This window comes from Melospiza melodia, chromosome 30 (assembly GCF_035770615.1).
Source record: "Melospiza melodia melodia isolate bMelMel2 chromosome 30, bMelMel2.pri, whole genome shotgun sequence".
NCBI classification, from domain to species: Eukaryota; Metazoa; Chordata; class Aves; order Passeriformes; family Passerellidae; genus Melospiza; species Melospiza melodia.
The window spans coordinates 4,392,802-4,415,660 of record NC_086223.1 but is presented as its reverse complement, the minus strand read 5'-3'; the positions used below and the strand labels follow the sequence as shown (position 1 = coordinate 4,415,660).

At 60.0% G+C, this 22,859-nt stretch overlaps 1 protein-coding gene across 1 annotated transcript; it reads left to right on the top strand.

Moving 5' to 3' along the window:
* Positions 1 to 3,766: 3,766 nt before the first annotated feature.
* PLCD3 (phospholipase C delta 3) lies at positions 3,767 to 22,763 on the top strand. Its single transcript, XM_063179060.1, has 16 exons — positions 3,767 to 4,016; positions 7,186 to 7,347; positions 11,156 to 11,384; positions 12,299 to 12,428; positions 13,305 to 13,530; positions 14,230 to 14,431; positions 15,177 to 15,321; positions 15,920 to 16,072; positions 16,150 to 16,302; positions 16,623 to 16,658; positions 17,586 to 17,745; positions 18,660 to 18,776; positions 18,859 to 18,958; positions 20,156 to 20,379; positions 21,919 to 22,068; positions 22,143 to 22,763. Exons 1-16 carry the CDS (start codon positions 3,914 to 3,916, stop codon positions 22,229 to 22,231), a joined length of 2,379 nt encoding a protein of 792 aa, XP_063035130.1. The 5' UTR covers positions 3,767 to 3,913; the 3' UTR covers positions 22,232 to 22,763.
* Positions 22,764 to 22,859: the final 96 nt, after the last annotated feature.

Genomic DNA, 22,859 nt, shown 5'->3' with positions numbered 1-22,859 from the left:
AGCTGTGACTCAGGAGTGCGGCGCTGATTCACGGCACTCGTGCTGTGCTATAATCGGCCGGGAATGCGAGCCCGGGTCCCGCGGGATCCCGTCCAGGCCGGCAGAAAACAGAAACAGCAGCGCCAGGGAGGGCAGGGACCCAGCCGGGATTTGGGATTTGTTGTGCCCTGGGGTTGGGGAAAATGAAACAGGAAAGCCTTATCAATATGATTGTCTGGCAAAAGATTTTGAGAATATGGAAACTGTAAGCGAGATTGAAATGAAAGCAAGCTTTGAGATCCCTCAGTTACTGAACAACAGGAAAACAATGGTGTGGCCAGCTGAAGGTGATCCCCTTTGGATGGAACAACACCCTCTGCTTGCAGACAGGCCCAAGGGTCAGAGCAGACCCTACAGCTTGGCAGAAGGGGCCAAAGAGGAGTTTTTAGGGTTTAAAATGTAACACAGTGTGGTAATGTAATGATTCTTATAGGCTGTATGGAAATGCTGTAGGATTTGTATGTTGTACTGGATTGGTTAGTGAGAATCAGAATATTCAATACAGAAGGAGATTTATTGTATTGGAATGGGAACCTCACTCTCTTACCCTTTTACTCTCTCCCCCTCTCATCCTCTCTCCCCCTCTCTTCTCTCAGCCTGCTCTGAGCTGTGTTTGGCAGCTCCCAGCAGGGCCCTGCACCCAGGCCCTTTGCAATAAACCCCAAATTCCAAACCTGGCTGCAGAGATCTCTCATCTCCATCCATCCTGACCATCCTCATCAATCCTGCACCGCGGGGTTTTTGCAGCCAGAGGTGTTTATCCTGCTCATCCCACCCTGATGAATTCCTGGCAGGAACAGAGCTTGGAGCAAAGCCCACTGATGTGGTTTGAAATTGCATTTTTGGGGTGACGCCGGTGTCCCCCTGTGTCTCGGTTTGGAAAGACAGGAATCTGTAAAGTGTGAAAAGCACCAGTCACGTGTTTTTAAAATGTTAAAACTTGAATAGTAATAAAATGGTTTTAAAAATAGGAATACAATTAGAGTAATAATAATTTGGACAAATTGAATTAGGAAAATATGAGACAACAAATACAAAGAGTTGTGGACATCCGGGTACCTTTTCTGGGCAGCAAAGCCCGAAAAAGGATCCACATTAACAAAGGATTAACCCTTAAAAGCAACAGCCTGTTGCATATTCACACACTTCATACATGATGCATAAATTCCATTCAAATACAGGATTCTGTCTGGTCATCATCAACTTCTTCCTCCGAATCCTAACAGCGCCTTCGAGGCAGGAAAAAGTTCATTTATTCTGATAATGGAGAAATAAATTCTTATTCTCTGAAAGATTCAGGTGTCCTGTGGCTGCTATCTCCCTGTGAGTCCTTTCTTTAAACAAAGTATCCTACACAGCATAGTTTCTATTTTAATATTTTTTATAACCTAAAACTATATTTAACACAGTACTTAAAAGAATTAATACACCATTACTTTCTAACACAACACATATAATATTCATTTGAATATTTGCAAAAAGCCAACCATAAAATACATGCATTTTTCACACTAAGGAAGGCAGGAGCCTCCCCTGAAATGGAGAATGTAAACCCTCCTCACCCCTCCAAATTGCTATAAATTTTAAATTAAGGGGCTCTCAGGCAAAAATATGGGGGCAGGAAATAACAGTTCTTTAATAGGGAAAAGGAAAATAAATAAAAGGATAAAATAAACAATGCAGTGCACCAGAACAACAGTGACAGAGTCAGAACCCAGCCTGACACCCTGTGGGTCAGGGTGTTGGTGGCAGTGCCATTGGAATTGTGGCTCAGCCCTCCTGCAGTGCCAGGGGTGGTTCTGTTGGAGCAGGGGGATCTGCAGAGAAGGATGTATTCTGCCTCTGAAGATCCAGTGGAAGGAGAGGCAGCTGCTGTTCCTCTGGGGAATCCAGTGCAGAAAGCCGTGCTGGTGTCTCAGAACCTCTGGATTATATCTGGGTAGCAATGCTTGGCTCCTCCCTCTGGGCTCACATCTCCCGATGGGATGTTACAGTTCTTATCAGCCATGCAGGGACATTCAATAGCTGTTATCAGCAATGTCCCCTCCCAGGGAGGTGTGATTGTGGTCACTCAAAGAGAGAGATAAGGCAAACTGCCCACTTGACAAAGGTAATCTGCCACACAGATGGTGATGGAAAACATCTTGCATTGCAATCTTCAACACCCTGTCCCCAAAGTCCTCAGGAAGAGCTTTATCCCCCCCAAACACAGCCCAGATGTGTCCCCAGCTGTGGCAGCAGCTGCCCAGGTCTGGAACCACAGCATAAAACTCTGTCCCAGGCTGCTCAGGTGCTGTCCAGATGTCTCCCTGCATGCGCAGATGTTGCTCTGGCACAAGCAGAGATTGTCCCAGGAGCCCCCAGTGGTTGCTCTGGGTGCCCAGATGTTGCTCAGGACACACAGACATCACCCAGGGTGCCCAGATGCTGCTCTAAGAGCCCAGATGTCCCCCCAGGAGACTCAGGTGTCACTCCAGATGTTGCCCAGATGTTGCTCCAGCCTGCCCTGCTCTCGGGGGCCTCAGGGCAGGCTCAGGGTGGGCACAGCAGGAATTTCCCCACGGAAAGGGTGCCCAGGCCTTGGGAGAAGCTGCCCAGGCAGGTTTGGAGTGCCCATCCCTGGAGTGTCCAAGGAATTCCTGGATGTGGCACTCAGGGCTCTGGGCTGGGGAAAAGGGTGGGGACAAGCAGAGCCTCGATGATCCCAGGGGTCCTTCCCACCCTAAACCCTTCTGGGGTCTGTGTGAGTGAGGCTGCACACTCACACTCACACTCACACTCACACTCACACTCACACTCACACTCACACTCACGCTCACGCTCACATACTCACACTCACACTCACACACTCACACACTCACACTCACACTCACACTGACACTCACACTCACACACTCACACTGACACTCACACACTCACACACTCACACTGACACTCACACACTCACACTCACACTCACACTGACACTCACACTCACACACTCACACTGACACTCACACACTGACACTCACACACTCACACTCACACACTCACACTCACACTCACACTCACACTCACACTCACACACTCACACTCACACACTCACACACTCACACTCACACTCACACTCACACACTCACACTCACACACACACACTCACACTCACACTCACACACTCACACTCACACTCACACTCACACACTCGCACTCACACTCACACACACACTCACACTCACACTCACACTCACACTCTCGCACTCACACTCACACACACACTCACACTCAGGGCTCTGGGACTGGCACCTCCCGGCTCCTTCTGCTGCCCCTCCCCGGTGTCCCCTCACTGGGGACAGTCCCCTGGGTGTCCCCGGGTGTCCCTCTGCTGGTCAGCCCCGGTTAGCCCCGGTCAGCCCCGGTCAGTCCCGTTCAGCCCCGGTCAGTCCCGTTCTCCCCGTTCAGCCCCGGTCAGCCCCGGTCAGCCCCGGTCAGCCCCGGTCAGTCCCGGTCAGTCCTGTTCTCCCCGGTTAGCCCCGTTCAGCCCCGTTCAGCCCCGGTCAGTCCCGGTCAGCCCCGTTCAGTCCCGTTCAGCCCCGGTCAGTCCCGGTCAGCCCCGTTCAGTCCCGGTCAGCCCCGGTTAGTCCCGGTCAGCCCCGGCACAAACGGTTAACAGAGCCCGGCTGCCCCGTGGCTCCTCCCGGTCCCTCCCCGCGGGCCGGCCCCGGTCACGGCCCGACCGCCCAGCCCCAGCCCCAGCCCCGACCTCCGCCACCGCCCAGCCCGGTTACACCGGCCGGGACACCGGGAGCGACACAACCGGCCGGGACACCGGGAGCACCGGAGTCCCGAAACACTCCCGAGACACCGGCGGTACCGGGGATAGCGGGGGTCCCGGGCCATGATCTGCGGCAGGAGGGCGCGTCCCGCCGCCGAGCAGCTCCGAGCCCCGTCCGACGGTGCCGGTGGCTCCCGCCGGCCCGGGAGAGCCCTGAAGAAAATGGGTGAGTCCGGGGGGAACCGGGCACGAACCGCGGCGGGGATGGGGCAGGGGGGTCCGGGAGGGTCCCCGAGGTTGTTGGGGACCCCTGTGACAGGAACGGGTCCCCGTGGCTGGGATGGGTCCCCAGGGACGGAAGGGTCCCCCAAGCAGGGAGGGGTCCCCAAAATATCTGTGCATGGCCCCAGCCTTTGGGGGACAGCAGGGTCGGGGTTTGGCCACATCACAGGCGACAGGAGCCCCCCTGCTCAGGGCATTTGCTGTCCCCAAGGCTCGGGTGCCACTCCCCAACACCGTGCCTCAGTTTCCCCTGGCACAGGGGGCACAGGGGGCCCGGCAGGGTGGGAGCAGCAGGAAGGGGCAGGGCTGGCCCTGTGCCCCCAGCCTTGGACATGGGGCTGTGTGTCTGGAGCTGCTGCAGCTCCGTGTGTCCGTGTGTCTGTGTGTCCGTGTGTCCGTGTGTCCGTGTGTCTGTGTGTCCGTGTGTCTGTGTGTCTGTGTGTCTGCGTGTCCGTGTGTCCGTGTGTCCGTGTGTCTGTGTGTCTGCGTGTCCGTGTGTCCGTGTGTCCGTGTGTCCGTGTGTCTGTGTGTCTGTGTGTCCGTGTGTCCGTGTGTCTGTGTGTGTGTCTGTGTGTCCTTGCACCCATCTGTCCCTGTACCTCTATATCCACATATCCATGTGTCCGTCTGTCCCTGCGCCTCTGTATCCATGCATGTCTGTCTGTCCCTGCCTCCCGGTGCCCGTGTGTCCATGCCTCTCCTGGGCAGTGTCTGGGAGCACCCACCCCTATGTCCGTGCATGTCCATGTGTCTGTCTGTGCCTCAGTGCTTGTGCACCCACGTTCCCACATGTCCGTGTGTCCTGCAGCAGTGTGTCCGTGTGGATCCATGCATTCCTGCATCCTGTCAGTGCATCCCTTTGTCCACTGCGACTGAACACCTGTGTCCATGCACCTGTGCATGCACCCACCCTCCTGAATGTCCGTGTGTCTGTCTGTCCTTCCATCAGCAGATCCCCATGGATCCACACATCCCTGTGTCTCTGTATCCATCACCCACGTGTCCTGGTGTCTGTGCACCCACAAACCTGTGCCCATGGATCTGATATTTCCTGTGCCCATCCCTGTGCCCATGGATCTGACATTCCATGTGCCCATGGATCTGATATTCCTGTGCCCACCCCTGTGCCCATGGACCTGTATCCATGTGTCCATCCCTGTGCCCATGGATCTGACATTCCTCGTGCCCATGGACCTGTATCTATGTGTCCCTACATCCCTGTGCCCATGGCTATGACATTCCCTGTGCCCACAGATCTGACATTCCTGTGCCCATTGCTGTGCCCATGGACCTGTATCCATGTAACAATCCCTGTGCCCACAGATCTGACATTCCTGTGCCCATCCCTGTGCCCACAGATCCGACATTGCCTGTGCCAATGGACCTGACATTCCCCGTGCCCACAGATCTGACATTGCCTGTGCTCATCCCTGTGCCCATGGACCTGACATTCCATGTGCCCATCCCTATGCCCATGGAGCTGTATCCCCATGTCCCTCCCTATATCCACGTGCCCATCCCTATATCCATGTCCATCCCTATATCCATGTCCATCCCTGTATCCACGTGCCCATCCCTATGCCCATGTCCATCCCTATGCCCATGTGCATCCCTATATCCACGTGTCCATCCCTATGCCCATGTGCATCCCTGTATCCACGTGCCCATCCCTATGCCCATGTGCCCCCAGATCCCTGCAGCCCCCTGTTTGTGTCCCCATGTCCCCATACCCTCTGTCCTGCACCTCGGGCAGGATGTGACCGTGCAGGGGGTGCTGGCAGCTGTGCCCGCATCCCCGAGGCCACGGTGGCTCACGGTGTCCCCAGAGCCCCCAGACCACCCTTTGCCAGCCCACGAGTGGAATCTCCATCCAGAGCAGGACGTGGCCACTGGAGATCTTGGGAATGGCTGCCAAGACAATAAAGGGAGGAAATAACCATGCTGAGAACAGATGGAAAAATCCTGGCTGAGTGAGGCGTGGGCCTGCCAGTCCCCCGAGGCCACCCTGTCATTGTTCCCAGCCTGAGCTCTGCTGCTGGCACCGTCCTGGCGCTCTCCATGCAGGATCTGGGCAGCTTTGCTGGGATTTGGCAGCTGGGCTGTGTCCCTGCTGTGCCCTGAACAGCCACACTGGGCTCCTCGGGGGCCCAGGGCAGTGACATGTCCTGTCTGTCCTCTCCTGCCTGTCCTGTCCCATCCCATTATCTCATTCCCATTCCCATTCCAACCTGTTTGTTCCACCCCATCCCATCTGCTCTGTCCCATCCCATCTGCCTCATCTTGTCCCTGCCCACCCTGTCCCATCCTGTCCTGCCCACTCTGTCCCATCTAATCCAGTCTGCCCCACCCCTCCTGTGCAGTCCTACTTGTCCCATCTTGTCCCATCTTGTCCCATCTGCATTGTCACATTGTGTCATTCACGTCCCACCCCATCAGCCTCCCCTGTCCTGTGCCATCCCTCCATCTGGTCCTGTGCCATCCCATGGATCCCATCCCATGGATCCCATCCCATCCCATCCCATCCCATGGATCCCATCCCATCCCATCCCATCCCATCTCATCCCATCCCATCCCATCCCATCCCATCCCATCCCATCCCATCCCATCCCATCCCATCCCATCCCATCCCATCCCATCCCATCCCATCCCATGGATCCCATCCCATCCCATGGATCTCACCCCATGCCACCCCATTCCATAGATCACATCCCATGGATTTCATCCCATCCCATGGATCCCATCCCATGGATCCCATCCCATGGATCCCATCCCATCCCATCCCATCCCATGGATCCCACCCCATCCCATCCCATCCCATCCCATGGATCCCATCCCATCCCATCCCATCCCATCCCACCCCATTCCATCCCATCCCATCCCATGGATCCCATCCCATCCCATCCCATCCCATCCCATCCCATCCCATCCCATGGATCCCATCCCATCCCATCCCATCCCATCCCATCCCATCCCATCCCATCCCATCCCTCCTCTCCCATTTGTCCCATGCCATCCCGCAGGATACAGATGTGCACCCAGATGTGCACCAATCCCCCCCAGCCTGTGCCCCCCGTGCCCCCCGTGCCCGCGCTATCCCAGGGCTGTCCCCGCAGGGCTGACGGAGGATGAGGATGTGCAGCGGATGCTCCAGGGGTCGCTGCTGTGGAAGGTGAAGGCCCGGGGGGGCTCCAGGGCGCGGCTGTTCCGCCTGCAGGAGGACGGGGTCACCGTGTGCTTCGAGGGACGGTTCCGGCGCGCCCGCGCCCCCCGCAGCTGTGAGTGCTGCCACTGTCACTGTCACAGTCACTGTCACTGTCCCAGAGCTGTGAGTGCTGCCACTGTCACTGCCACTGTCACTGTCACTGTCACTGTCACTGTCACTGTCCCATCCCCGGAGCTGTGAGTGCTGCCACTGTCACTGTCACTGTCACTGTCACTGTCACTGTCCCATCCCAGAGCTGTGAGTGCTGCCACTGTCACTGTCACTGTCACTGCCACTGTCACTGTCCCGTCCCCAGAGCTGTGAGTGCTGCCACTGTCACTGTCACTGCCACTGTCACTGTCACTGTCACTGTCACTGTCACTGTCACTGTCACTGTCCCATCCCAGAGCTGTGAGTGCTGCTGCTGTCACTGCCACTGTCACTGTCACTGTCCCATCCCAGAGCTGTGAGTGCTGCCACTGCCACTGTCACTGTCACTGCCACTGTCACTGCCACTGTCACTGTCACTGTCACTGACACTGACACTGTCCCAGAGCTGTGAGTGCTGCCACTGCCACTGTCACTGTCACTGTCACAGTCACTGTCACTGTCCCAGAGCTGTGAGTGCTGCCACTGTCACTGTCACTGTCACTGTCACTGTCACTGTCACTGTCCTTGTCCCAGAGCTGTGAGTGCTGCCACTGTCACTGTCACTGTCACTGTCCCATCCCAGAGCTGTGAGTGCTGTCACTGTCACTGCCACTGTCACTGTCACTGCCACTGTCACTGTCACTGTCACTGCCACTGTCACTGTCCCATCCCCGGAGCTGTGAGTGCTGCCACTGTCCCACCTTGGGGCTTGGGGACGCCAGACACCGCCTGGGCTGTCCCTGTCCCACCCCAGACCCATCCCTACACCCCACCTAGGACCTGACCCTTACCCAGACCCCACCTGGGACCCCGATCCCAATCCAGGACCTCGCCCACAGCCTTGGGTCTGGATTCCCACACAGAATCCAGATATGGACATGTCCATGTGAGACCCAGACCCCAACCCAGGAATCCAGACCCTACCCCAGGACCCAGAACCATTCCCAGCACCCAGAACCCCCCTGGATCCTGAGCACAGCCCAGTTCCCAGACCCCCACCCAACACCTGGACCCCCACTCAGACCCCAGACCCCTCCCTGAGTTCCAGGACCCAGATCCCAGCCCAGGACCCAAATCCCGCAGTGAGAACCAGGGGATCGCCACTCCTGGGACATGGAACTCCACAATCCAGACCCCAATTGTGCCCCAGGTACCCCCTGGGACCCAGATCCCAGCCCAGGACCCAAATCCCGCAGTGAGAACCAGGGGATTGCCACTCCTGGGACAGGCAACTCCACAATCCAGACCCCACCTGTGCCCCAGATTCCTGCCTGGGTCCCCACCTGTGACCTGGACCCAGACATCCCCCCTCACTCAGACCCCAGCTGGGGACCCAGACCCCAACCCTGCACCCCAATCCTGGCCTCCAGACCCTCACCTGAGCTGAATCCAACCCAGAATGGGGACCCCCACCCAATACCGGCCCTCCAGCACCCTTCACCCAGCGGCTCCCAGAGCCTTCCAACCCTTCCCAGCGCCTCCCAGTACCTGGAGCTGGGAGAGCCCCCGCCCTTCCCCATCCCCCCGAGGTCCCGTCCCCATCCCGGCCAGACTCTGTCCCCCTCCCCAGTGTCACCCACCCGGGACGGGTGCCCGGGGCACGGCGGCTCCGCCCCCTCCCTGGCAGTGTCCCCGTCCCCATCCCCGCGGGGACAGCGGCTCCTGGCGCGCCTGGGATTAGCGGAATAAGCCCGGCAGCGGCGCCGAGCGGGGCCCGGCCTCGTGCCAGGGGTGTCTGTCTGTCCCGGGGGGTGTCTGTCTGTCCCGGGGGTGTCTGTCTGTCCCGGAGGGTGTGTGTCTGTCCCGGGGGGTGTCTGTCTGTGCCAGGGGTGTCTGTCCGTCAGCAGCCAGGGTGTCTGTCTGCCCCGCGGGTGTCTGTCCCGGGGGTGTCTGTCTGTCCCGGGGGTGTCTGTCTGTCCCGGGGGTGTGTGTCTGTCCCGGGGGGTGTCTGTCTGTCCCGGGGGTGTCTGTCTGTCCTGGGGGTGTCTGTCTGTCCCGGGGGTGTCTGTCTGTCCCGGGGGGTGTGTGTCCGTCCCGGGGGTGTCTATCTGTCCCGGGGGTGTCTATCTGTCCCGGGGGTGTCTGTCCCGGGGGGTGTCTGTCTGTCCCGGGGGTGTCTGTCTGTCCCGGGGGTGTCTGTCTGTCCCGGGGGTGTCTATCTGTCCCGGGGGTGTCTGTCCCGGGGGGTGTCTGTCTGTCCCGGAGGGTGTGTGTCTGTCCCGGGGGTGTCTGTCTGTCCCGGGGGTGTCTGTCTGTCCCGGAGGGTGTGTGTCTGTCCCGGGGGTGTCTGTCTGTCCCGGGGGGTGTCTGTCTGTCCCGGGGGTGTCTGTCTGTCCTGGGGGTGTCTGTCTGTCCCGGGGGTGTCTATCTGTCCCGGGGGTGTGTGTCTGTCCCGGGGGTGTGTGTCTGTCCCGGGGGTGTCTGTCTGTCCCGGGGGGTGTCTGTCTGTCCTGGGGGTGTCTGTCTGTCCCGGGGGTGTGTGTCTGTCCCGGGGGTGTCTGTCTGTCCCAGGGGATGTGTGTCTGTCCCGGAGGGTGTGTGTCTGTCCCGGGGGTGTCTGTTTGTCCCGGGGAATGTCTGTCTGTCCCGGGGGTGTCTGTCTGTCCCAGGGGATGTGTGTCTGTCCCGGAGGGTGTGTGTCTGTCCCGGGGGTGTCTGTCTGTCCCGGAGGGTGTGTGTCTGTCCCGGGGGGTGTCTGTCCATCAGCAGCCAGGGTGTCTGTCTGTCCCGGGGGTGTCTGTCTGTCCCGGGGGGTGTGTGTCTGTCCCGGGGGTGTCTGTCTGTCCCGGGGGTGTGTCTGTCCCGGGGGCTGTGTGTCTGTCCCGGGGGTGTCTGTCTGTCCCGGGGGGTGTCTGTCTGTCCCGGGGGGTGTCTGTCTGTCCCGGGGGTGTCTGTCTGTCCCGGGGGGTGTCTGTCTGTCCCGGGGGTGTCTGTCTGTCCCGGAGGGTGTGTGTCTGTCCCGGGGGGTGTCTGTCCATCAGCAGCCAGGGTGTCTGTCCGTCCCGGGGGATGTCTGTCTGTCCCGCAGGGTGTCTGTCCATCCCACGGGGTGTCTGCCTGTCCCGAGGGGTGTCTGTCCGTCAGCAGCCGGGGTGTCTATCCGTCCTAGGGGGTGTCTGTGTGTCCTGGGGGGTGTCTGTCCTTCCCGGGGGGCATCTGTCTGTCCCAGGGGATGTCTGTCCGTCAGCAGCCGGGGTGCCTGTCCATCCCAGGGGGTGTCTGTCCGTCCTGGGGGGTGTCTGTCTGTCAGCAGCTGTGTGTCTGTCTTTCCCAGGGGGTGTCTGTCTGTCCTGGGGGGTGTCTGTCCGTCCCAGGGGCTGGCTGTGTGTCCCGTGGGGTGTCTGTCCTTCCCGGGGGGCATCTGTCTGTCCCAGGGATGTCTGTCCGTCAGCAGCCGGGGTGCCTGTCCACCCCGTGGGGTGTCTGTCCGTCCCAGGGTGTGTCTGTGTGTCCTGGGGGTGTCTGTCTGTCCGTGCCGGGGGGTGTCTGTCCGTCCCAGGGGGTGTCTGTCTGTGTGTCCTGGGGGTGTCTGTCCGTCCCAGGGGGTGTCTGTCCGTCCCGGGGGGTGTCTGTCCGTCCCAGGGGGTGTCTGTCTGTGTGTCCTGGGGGTGTCTGTCCATCCCAGGGGGTGTCTGTCCGTCCCAGGGGGTGTCTGTCCGTCAGCAGAACGGGGTGTCCCGCAGGATGCTGGCAGGTGTCTGACCCGCCCGCTGTCCCCCCTGTCCCCGCAGTCTCGGTGGCGCTGATCGAGGCCGTGCGCGAGGGTCGCCGCTCCGAGGGGCTGCGCAAGCACGGCGCCGCCTTCCCCGAGCGCCACTGCTTCAGCCTGGCCTTCAAGGGCCGCCGCAAGAACCTGGACCTGGCAGCCCGAGGGGAGGAGGACGCCCGGCACTGGGTGCAGGGGCTGGGCAAGCTGATGGGGAGGCTGCAGGCCATGAGCCAGATGGAGAAGCTCGACCAGTATCCTTGGAGGACGGGTTGGGGACAGGGTGGGTATATGGGATATAATGCCAATATTTGCCAGATGGAAAGTGCCTGGGCTCATCTGGCCCTTGCTGCTTGACCAAGGGCGGCAGCTGTGGTGGTTTCACCTCAGAGACACCTTTGGCTGGCTGGATGCTGCAGCAAAAGTGAGGGCGCCACCTCAGGGGTCTCTTCCCTGACTGATCCATCCCCAGGATGGAGCTGCCCCACGTTGGGCGCCAGTATATTGGAATTAAATACCAACATATTGGAATTAAATGACAATATAGCTGGATGGAACATGCCTGGGCTCGTCTGGCCCTTGCTCCTTGACCAAGGGTGGCAGCTGTGGTGGTTTCACCTCAGAGACACCTTTGGCTGGCCGGATGCTGCAGCTGGCACTTGGAACAAGTCCAGTCATGCAGGAGCTCAGGTTTTAACTCTGGAGGAAAGGCTTTAGGCGAGGTGAAGGAAAAGGACACGGGTCCTGCCGGAGGGTTTCGATCCAGAGTTTTTTTCCCTGCCCTCAGGCCTCTGAATGCTGCAACAGCTCCAACAGAACAAGAACTGTGTGGTTGCTGTGAGTTTTAACCCCAGGGAGAGGGGCAGGGAAGGGTAGGGAGCCACCAACCAGGTAAGGAGGGGGAAGTCTCAGGGGACAAATGACACCTGGATGGCTCAATGTCCCCCAGGGCTGAAAGGCATCTTTTGAACTCTGCCAATCACACGATGCCCTTGCTGGCATACCGAGATTGGCTGACAGCTCTCAGCAGGTAGCAAGGGAAAGGAACGGAGAGGGTGTTGGCACACCTGGGGGAGGAACTGGGATAGCTGAAACAGGCTATTCCATCCACTGCAACAGGTGGGGATGGCTGTGGGTGACTCTGAGAGGTTTCCTTAGCCCGGTGCAGTTGGATCCACGGGGTCCTGCAGCGAGCAGACAGGAACAAGGACAACAAGATGTCCTTCCGGGAGGTGAAGAGCATGCTGAGGATGCTCAACATCGACATGGATGATGTCTACGCCTCCAAGCTCTTCAAGGTACCTGAGCTGCACCACCCAGTGCCTCCTTCTCTGCATTTCCCAGCACAGAGAGCTGACAAACTCCTCACACCAAAGCCACCAAGGGCTGGGTCCCACCAGGAGCACGTGGTGGAGAGGGGTGAGGTTGGCTGAGCTGTCCCAGCCACTGCTCTCTGTGTCCCCAAGGTGGGACATTTCTCCTCCATGGAGAGCTGCTCCTCAGGGCATCTCCCACACATGGACATGTGTTTGTGTGGGTATAGAGGAACAAGGACAGATGGACACATGGATGTGTGGATATAGAGAAACGAGGACAGATGGACACATGGATGTGTGGATATAGAGGTGCAGGGACAGATGGACACATGGATGTGTGGATATAGAGAAACGAGGACAGATGGACACATGGATGTATGGATATAGAGAAACGAGGACAGATGGACACATGGATGTGTGGATATAGAGAAACGAGGACAGATGGACACATGGATGTGTGGATATAGAGAAACGAGGACAGATGGACACATGGATGTGTGGATATAGAGGTGCAGGGACAGATGGACATGTGGATGTGTGGACATGGGGACAGGGCACGTCCCTTGGGGATGGTGAGGACGGGCAGGTGGTGGACTTCCACATCTCATGGGTGGTATGATGCCAGTTGTGCTATGAATGTGTAGATATAGAGGCACAAGGACAGAAACTGAGGCACGGGGCTCTGCTCTGCTCCATCCCAGAGTGGGGGCTCAGGGGGCTCTGGCAGGGGGATCAGAGGGCACAGGACTCACCCCACTCACCCTGCCCGCTCCAGGGACAGGCAGAACAAGGCAAGGGGTGGCTGTACCCCGTCCCCACAGGCAGGGGACAGTCCCTGAGGCTGGGCTGTGCCACCAGGAGTGCGACCACTCGGGCAACGAGCGGCTGGAGGGCCGGGAGCTGGAGGAGTTCTGCCGGCGGCTGCTGCGGCGCCCCGAGCTCGAGGAGCTCTTCGGGCGCTACTCGGGCGAGGACCGGGTGCTGTCGGCCGAGGAGCTGCAGGATTTCCTGAGGGACCAGGGCGAGGAGAGCAGCCTGCGCCAGGCCCGCGCCATCATCCGCACCCACGAGCTCAACGACAAGGGTGAGGCGGGGGATCGTGGGGTGGGCGCTCATGGATGTAGGGATGGGGCTCTGATTTGGGGTATCACCACCCCAAATGGGTATGGGGTCCTGCAAGGTTCCTACACTGTCCTGGTACCCATTTCCAGTGTCAACCATCCAACACATGGCCTGGCTGGCACCTGGTGGATGTGACACCATGGGGACAGGGCACGTCCCTTGGGGATGGTGAGGATGGGCAGGTGGTGGACTTCTGTGTCTTATGGGTGGTGTGATGCCAGCTCTGGCATGAATGTGACACTGCTGAGGGACTTTTGTCCTCCTCAGGTGCCACCATGGCAGATGCAGGGTGAGCACAGCTCTAGGGGACATCATGGTGGGGATGAAGGAGCTCCATGTCACAGTAGTACCCTTAAGGCAGATGTGGCACTGATGGAGGACATCAGATGGGAGATGGGACACAAAGGGGACCTCCCCTGAGTGCTACAGTGCCAGGTCTGGGTGACACAGCACTGGGAGGACAGAGGGCATCAGGGTGAGGACAGGGAACCTCCACAGCTCATGGGTGTCACCATGCCACATCCAGAGTGAATGTGGCACCAGCAGTTTGGGTGACATCAGGATGGAGATGGGACACACTTACACGTCCCCTGGGTGCCACAGTGCCAGGTCAGGGACGAACATGGCACCTCCAAGTGACATCTGCCACTGTGTCCCACAGCCAAGCAGCAGGACCTGATGATGCTGGATGGTTTCATGATGTACCTGCTGTCAGCTGCTGGGGACATCCTCAACCAGGAGCACACCAAGGTGCACCAGGACATGAGCCAGCCCCTGAGCCACTACTTCATCTCCTCGTCCCACAACACCTACCTGACCCGCAACCAGGTCGGCGGCAGCAGCAGCACCGAGGCCTATGTCAGGTGTGTGTGTCCTGGGGCCAGACGGACAGATGGACACATGAATGTGTGGATATAGAGGTACAGGGACAGATGGACACGTGGGTGTGTGGATATAGAGGAACAAGGACAGATGGACACGTGGGTGTGTGGATATAGAGGTACAGGGACAGATGGACACATGAATGTGTGGATATAGAGGTACAGGGACAGATGGACACGTGGGTGTGTGGATAGAGAGGAACAAGGACAGATGGACACATGGGTGTGTGGATATAGAGGAACAAGGACTGATGGACAGATGGACATATGGATGTGTGGATATAGAGGTATAAGGACAGATGGACACGTGGGTATGTGGGTATAGAGGAACAAGGACAGAGGGATAGACGGACACGTGGGTATGTGGATATAGAGGTGCAGGGACAGATGGACACGTGGATGTGTAGGTATAGGGGTACAGGGACAGACGGACATGTGGATGTGTGGATATCAAGGTAAAGGACAGATGGACAGAGGGACACATGGATATAGAGGTGCAGGGACAGACGGACACGTGGCTGTGTGGGTATAGAAGTACAGGGACAGACGGACATGTGGATGTGTGGGTATAGAAGTACAGGGACAGATGGGTGGGAGGACACACAGCCACAGGGACACACGGACACAGGGACACACAGCCACAGGGACACACGGACACAGGGACACAGGACACACAGCAGCTCCCGTGGCCCCAGGGCACAGGGCTGACCGGTGCCCGTGTGTGCAGGGCGCTGCGGGCCGGGTGCCGCTGTGTGGAGCTGGACTGCTGGGAGGGCCCGGACGGGGAACCTGTGGTGTACCACGGGCACACCCTCACCTCCAAAATCCTCTTCCGAGACGTCATCGAGAGCATCCGTGACTCTGCCTTCGAGGTGAGACTGGGCGGGAGCCCTGGGGGTGCCTGGTGCCCAGTGCCCGGTGCAGAGTGTGGAGTGTGGAGTGTACAGTGCCTGGTGCCCAGTGCTGAGTACGGAGTGTGGGGTGCCCGGTGCCGGTGCTGAGTGTGGAGTGTGGGGTGCCTGGTGCCCAGTGCTTGATGTGGAGTGTGGAGTGTGGGGTGCCCGGTGCCCAGCGCTGAGTGTGGGTGCCCGGTGCCCAGTGCCTGGTGCCCAGTGCTGAGTATGGAGTGTACAGTGCCCGGTGCTTAGTGCTGAGTGTGGAGTGTGAAGTGCCCAGTGCCCAGTGCTGACTGTGGGGTGCCCGGTGTTGAGTGTGGAGTGTGGGGTGCCCGGTGCTCAGTGCCCGGTGCTGAGTGTGGAGTGTGGGGTGCCCAGTGCTCGGTGCCCAGTGCTGAGTGTGGAGTGTGGGGTGCCCAGTGCCGGTGCCCAGTGCTGAGCGTGGTGTGCCCAGTGCCCGTTGCTGAGTGTGGAGTGTGGGGTGTGAGGAGTCCAGTGCCTGGTGCTGAGTGTGGGGTGTAGGGGTGCCCAGTGCCTGGTGCCCGCTGCTGAGGGCTGCCCTGCCCACGCCCAGAAATCGCCCTACCCCGTCATCCTGTCCCTGGAGAACCACTGCGGGCTGGAGCAGCAGGCCACCATGGCCCGGCACATGAAGGCCATCCTTGGGGACAGGCTGCTGACACAGCCCCTGCAGGGACAGGACCCCCACGAGCTCCCCTCACCAGAGGTAAGGCCACCCGTGTGCCACCACCACGGCGTCCCCGCGTCCCCTCCGAGCCCTGAGCTCGCACCTGCCCTCTGCAGCAGCTGAAGGAGAAGATCCTGGTGAAGGGCAAGAAGCTGCCAGAGCTGTGGCAGGAGCCACGGGGTGTCACCTCCCTTCTGGACCCCGAGGAGGAGGAAGAGGAAGAGGAGGAAGAAGAGGAGGAGAAAGTGCAAGAGAGAAGCCCCCGGCGGGTGAGAGACTTCCCCAGGGATGTGGTTTTGGGGGACCATGGAATCCTGGTGGTCCTGATGGATCAGAGCATCCTGGTGGTGCCAGAGGACCATGGAATCCTGGGGGTCCTGGATCAGAGCATCCTGGTGGTTTTGGGGGATCACAGGATCTTGGTGGTCCTGATGGATCAGAGCATGCTGGTGGTTTTGGGGGACCATGGAATCCTGGTGGTCCTGATGGATCAGAGCACCCTGGTGGTGCCAGGGCATCCTGGGGCTGTCCCAGGTGGGCACTGCCAGCTCTGCCATGCCCTCTGCAGCCTGGCTCTCTCCTCTTTCAGTCGCTGCAGTCACTGCAGGAGATCAAACCTCTGCAGGTGGGTGATGCTGGAGCTGGGGGGGCTGACAGGGTGGGTGCTGTGGGGGTGATGAGTGACTGTCAGAGGGGACAGAGCTTGGGGACCTCTCAGCTGTGCCTCCCTCTTCCTGTTTCTGGGGTTTCCAACACTTTGATTTCTCTGTCACCTCAAGTTCTCCATCATGTTGGGCCTTCATCACATCCAGGGTGACCTCTTGGGGTTGGCATCACTTTGGGGTCTCTGTCACCTCAAGTATCCCATCCTCTTGGGGTGCCCATCACCTCAGGGTCTCCAGCACTCTGGGGTCTTCTTCATCTTGGGGTCTGGAACATCTTGGGCTGTCCATTCCCTTGGGTTCTCCAGGTTCTCAACCTCCTTGGGTTCCCCATCAGCCCTGGGTCCATCACTCCATTGCCTGTGGTTCTGCACCCCTTTGGGGTCTCTGCCACCTCAAGAATTTATCCTTTTGGGGTGCTCATCACCTCAGGGTCTCCAGCACTTTGGGGTCTCCCTCATCTTGGGGTCTGTAACATCTTGGGCTGTCCATCCCCCTGGGTTCTCCATGACTTCGGGTTCTCCATGACTTCAGGTTCTCAACCTCCTTGGGTTCCCCCAAGCCCCTGGTTCATCACTCCATTGCCTATGGTTCTGCACCACCTTGGGGTCTCTGTCACCTCAAGTGTTCCATCCTCTCGGGGTCTCCAGCACTTTGGGATCTCCCTCATCTTGGGGTCTGTAACATCTCGGGCTGTCCATCCCCTTGGGTTCTCCAGGTTCTCAACCTGCTTGGGGTCCCCATCAGCCCCAGGTCCATCACTCCTGGGGTTCTGCACCACTCTGGGTTCTCCACAGCCCTGGGGGTCTCAGCACTCAGCACTAGCAGGGCAGGGGGTCTGTAGACCCTCAGATGGCACCAAGGCCAGCTTGTCCCTGTGGCTCCCGCAGGCCAAGGACGCGTCGCAGGTGTCCCCGGAGCTGTCGGCGCTGGTCGTGTACTGCCAGGCTGTGCCCTTCCCCGGGCTGGCCCAGGCCCTGCGCCACCCCCAGCCCTGCCACGTGTCCTCCTTCAGCGAGAGGAAGGCTCGGAAGCTCATCAAGGAGGCAGGTGAGGGCCACCAGATGGGGACAGGGATGGGGACAGGGTGGGTCCCCATTCCTGAGTCACTGGGATGCAGGATGGGCTGGGAATGGTGGGCTCGGTCTCTAGGGTGGCTCCATGAGGGGACAGGGCCACGCTGGTCTCACCCAGGCTGCCCTGGATGGGTGGCACTGGGGTCTGCTGGCAGGGCCTGAGGCCAGGGATGGGGTCACACAAACAGGATAAAGGTCTGGGATCAGGATTTGGGATGTGGCATCTGGGTCCAGGATCTGGGGATGGGAATAAGGTCTGGGTCAGAGTCCAGGACTGAAGTCTGGAGTCAGGGTCAGAATCTGAGGTCAGGGCCTGAGATTAAGATCTGAGTCAGGTTTTGGGTGTTCAGGGTCTGGGGGCCAGGGTCAGTGTCTGGAGTCAAGGATTAGGATCTGGGTCAGGGCTTGGGGCTGGGAATAAGGTCTGGGTCAGAGCCCAGGGACTGAAGTGTGGGGTCAAGGGCTTGGGGTCAGGGTCAGGGTCAGAATCTGAGGTTAGGCAGGGCCTGAGATCAAGATCTGAGTCAGTGTTCAGGGTCTGGGGTCTAGGGTCAGTCCAGGATCTGGAGTTAAGGGTTAGGATCAGTGTCAGGGCATAGGCTTGAGGGTCTTGGTTTGGAGCCTGAGGTCCAAGGATCAGGGTCAGGGTCTGGGTTCCATGGTCAAGGTCCAGGGTCAGGGGTCTAAAGTCCAAGTGTGGGGTCAAGATCACGATCAAGGGTCAGAGGTTTGGGGTCAGCGGTCCAAGGTCAAGGTCCAGGTTTGGGGTCTGGTTTCAGGGTCATATGTCAGGCTGTCCCACCCATCTGGGCAGGCTCTGTGTCCTTGGGCCCCTCAGCCTCTGTAGGGACCCCCAGCAGCCCCCCTGAGCCGTGTCCCCCTCCCCAGGCCCAGCCCTGGTCCGGTACAACGCCCGCCAGCTCAGCCGCGTGTACCCGCTGGGGCTCAAGATGAACTCTGCCAACTACAACCCCCAGGAGATGTGGAACGCTGGCTGCCAGCTGGGTGAGAGCCCAGTCCCCCTGACCTGGCACCCATCCCTGGAGGTGTCACCCACCCCTGACAGCCCATCCTGCTGTCCCCGCAGTGGCCCTGAACTTCCAGACGCCGGGCTATGAGATGGACCTGAACGCCGGGCGCTTCCTGCCCAACGGGCGCTGTGGCTACGTCCTGAAACCGCCCTGCCTGCACTGCCCGCCCAGAGAGGGCTCCCGGCGCCTGGCCCTGCACATCAGGGTGAGGACACGCCACCAGCCTGTCCCCAGGGCCAGCCGAGTGCCACCCACATCCCTGCGGGGTCACATCCGTGACATTCCAATGGCAACGTGGGTGCCACCTGCGTCTTTTCGCAGGTGACACAAACCCTGTCCCCATATTCAGCTGGTATCAGCCATGTCCCTTCTCTGAGATGGCATCAGCCACCTGCCTCCTCCTCATCCCATCCTGACTGTGCCACCCATGACACTTCTGGGTGACACCACCCTGTCCCCAAATCCAGCTGGTATCAGCCACGTCCCTTCTCTGAGATGGCATCAGCCACCTCCTTCCTCCCCACCATGTCCCCAGTCCCAGCCAAGTGCCACCCACATCTCTTCTCCTGATGACCCAGCCACATGTCACTCATGTTCCTTCTTCTGTGTGTACCAAAAATGTCCTTCCTCTTCATCCCATCCCCACTCCTGGCTGGGTGACATCCCCTTCTGGGGACACCACCTTGTCCCCAGCCATGTGTCACCTTCTCCTGGATGGCACCGGCCACCTCCCTCCTCCTCACCCCATCCCCACTCCTGACTGTGCCCCCCATGACACTTCAGGGGGACACCAACCCTGTCCCCAAATCCAGCTGGTATCAGCCATGTCCCTTCTCTGAGATGGCATCAGCCACCATGTCCCCAATCCCAGCCAAGTGCCACCCACATTCCTTCTCCTGAGGACCCAGCCACATGTCACTCATGTCCCTTCCCCTGTGTGGTACCAACAATGTCCTTCCTCTTCACCCGATCCCCACTCCTGGCTGGGGGACATCCCCTTCTGGGGACACCACCTTGTCCCCAGCCATGTGCCACCTATGTCCCTTCTCCTGGATGGCATCAGCCGCCTCCCTCCTCCTCATCCCATCCTGACTGTGCCACCCATGACCCAACATGTCACTCATGTCCCTTCTCCTGTGTGGTACCAACCATATCCCTCCCCTTCACCTGATCCCCACTCCTGGCTGAGTGCCATCCCTTTCTGGGGGACACCACCTTGTCCCTTCTCCTGGATGGCACCAGCCACCTCCCTCCTCCTCATCCCATCCTGACCGTGCCACCCACCATGACACTTCTGGGTGACACCAACCCTGTCCCCAAACCCAGCTGCCGTCAGCCACTGGGTGGCATCAGCCACCTCCCTCCTTTCACCGTGTCCCCAGCCCCAGCCAAATGCCACCCAGGTCCCTTCTGGGGACACCCACATGTCCCCTGTGCCCAGGTGATCACAGCCCAGCAGCTGCCCAAGCTCCACAGGGACAAGGGCAGCTCCATCGTGGATCCCTTCGTGCGCGTGGAGATCCACGGGGTCCCGGCCGACTGCGCCAAGCAGCAAACCCACCACAAGCTCAACAACGGTGAGTGGGGGCACCTGGGCACCCTGGGGACACCCTGGGCACCGTGGGGACATCCAGTCACAACCCCATTACTGCCCAAATCCCAGCAATGCCCAAGGACAAGCCAGGGTTCCTCAGGGCACCCTGATCCCTGCAGACGCCCCATGGAACCTGATCTCCAGGGGTGCTCCAGGACACCCAGGGTTCCTCAGGGACACCTCAGGGCACCCTGATCCATGGAACTTGATCTCCAGGGGTGCTCCAGGACACCCAGGGTTCCTCAGGGACACCTCAGGGCACCCTGATCCAGGGACACCTTGATGCCAGGGGCACCCTAATCCCCGTGAAGGACATGGGCACCCACAGCCCAGCACTCACTGCCAGTTGAAGCAGTGCCCAGCACATCCCAGTGCCCAGCACATCCCAGTGCCCAGCACATCCCAGTGCCCAGCACATCCCAGTGCCCAGCACATCCCAGTGCCCTCCCCAGCACAGCCAGATTTCCACCAGCGGCAGGATCCATCATGTCCCAGTTCTCCCAGTGCTGCTCCCTCACGGTCCCCAGTACACCCAGCCCAAGCCCAGTGTGATGCCCTGATGCCCATTCCCCCCAGTGTGACCCCCATCCCCCCAGCATACCCCAGTACAGCCCCAGTATGACCCCCATTCTCCCAGTACAGCCCCAGTATAACCCCCATTCTCCCAGTATGGTCCAGCCCAGCCCCAGTATAACCACCATTGCCCCAGTACTCTCCATCACGGCCCCAGTATGACCCCAATACCTCCAGTATGACCCCCTTTTTCCCAGTACACTCCACCCCAGCCCCAGTATGACCCCCATTCCCCCAGTACAGCCCCAGTATGACCCCCATTCCCCCAGTATGACCCCCATTCCCCCAGTACAGCCCCAGTATCCCAGTATGACCCCCATTCCCCCAGTACACTGCACCCCAGCCCCAGTATGACCCCCATTCCCCCAGTTCAGCCCCAGTATGACCCCTATTCCCCCAGTACAGCCCCACTATGACCCCCATTCCTCCAGTACAGCCCCAGTATAACCCCCATTCCCCCAGTACAGCCCCAGTATGACCCCCATTCCCCCAGTTCAGCCCCAGTATCCCAGTAAGACCCCCATTCCCCCAGTACAGCCCCAGTATGACCCCCATTCCCCCAGTACAGCCCCAGTATCCCAGTAAGACCCCCATTCCCCCAGTACAGCCCCAGTATGACCCCCATTCCCCCAGTATGACCCCTATTCCCCCAGTTCAGCCCCAGTATGACCTCCATTCCCCCAGTATGACCCCCATTCCCCCAGTACAGCCCCAGTATGACCCCCATTCCCCCAGTATCCCAGTATGACCCCCATTCCCCCAGTACACTCCACCCCAGCCCCAGTACGACCTCCTTTTCCCCAGTACACCCCACTGTAGTCCCAGCATCACCCCCATCCCCACACCCCCCGTGCAGCACGGCAGCTCAGCGGGGCAGGGGCGGTGCCCGGGGTCCCGCCGGTGCCCGCCGGTGCCCGGTGGCCCCACGCAGCCCCTGCCGGTGCCTCAGGTTTCAACCCGCGCTGGGAGGAGACGCTGCGGTTCCAGGTGCGGGTGCCCGAGCTGGCCCTGGTGCGCTTCGTGGTGGAGGATTACGACAGCACCTCCTGCAACGACTTCGTGGGGCAGTTCACGCTGCCCCTGCCCAGCATGCGCCAAGGTGGGGGCAGGTGCCACCCTGGGGGGACACGGGGACGGCCCCTGGCACGGGCTGAGCCCCCTGTGTGTCCGCAGGGTACCGCCACATCCACCTGCTCTCCAAGGATGGCACCTCCCTGGCCCCGGCCACGCTGTTCGTGCACGTTCGAGCCAAGAGCCTGTGAGGGAGCACAGCAGGGACAGCCTGGTGTCCCCAAGGAGGTGCCCATGGGGACATTGTGGCTGTGAGGGAGCACAGCAGGGACAGCCTGGTGTCCCCAAGGAGGTGCCAGAGGGACATTGCGGCTGTGGGGCAGCACAGGAGGGACAGCCTGGTGTCCCCGAGGTGTCCATGGGGACATTGTGGCTGTGAGGGAGCACAGCAGGGACAGCCTGGTGTCCCCAAGGAGGTGCCAGAGGGACATTGTGGCTGTGGGGCAGCACAGGAGGGACAGCCTGGTGTCCCCAAGGAGGTGCCCATGGGGACATTGTGGCTGTGAGGGAGCACAGGAGGGACAGCCTGGTGTCCCCAAGGAGGTGCCCATGGGGACATTGTGGCTGTGAGGGAGCACAGGAGGGACAGCCTGGTGTCCCCAAGGAGGGACATTGTGGCTGTGGGGGTGCACAGCAGGGACAGCCTGGTGTCCCCAAGGAGGTGCCCACGGGGACATTGTGGCTGTGAGGGAGCACAGGTGGGACAGCCTGGTGTCCCCATGGAGGGACATTGTGGCTATGTGGGTGCACAGGAGGGACAGCCTGGTGTCCCCATGGAGGGACATTGTGGCTATGTGGGTGCACAGGAGGGACAGCCTG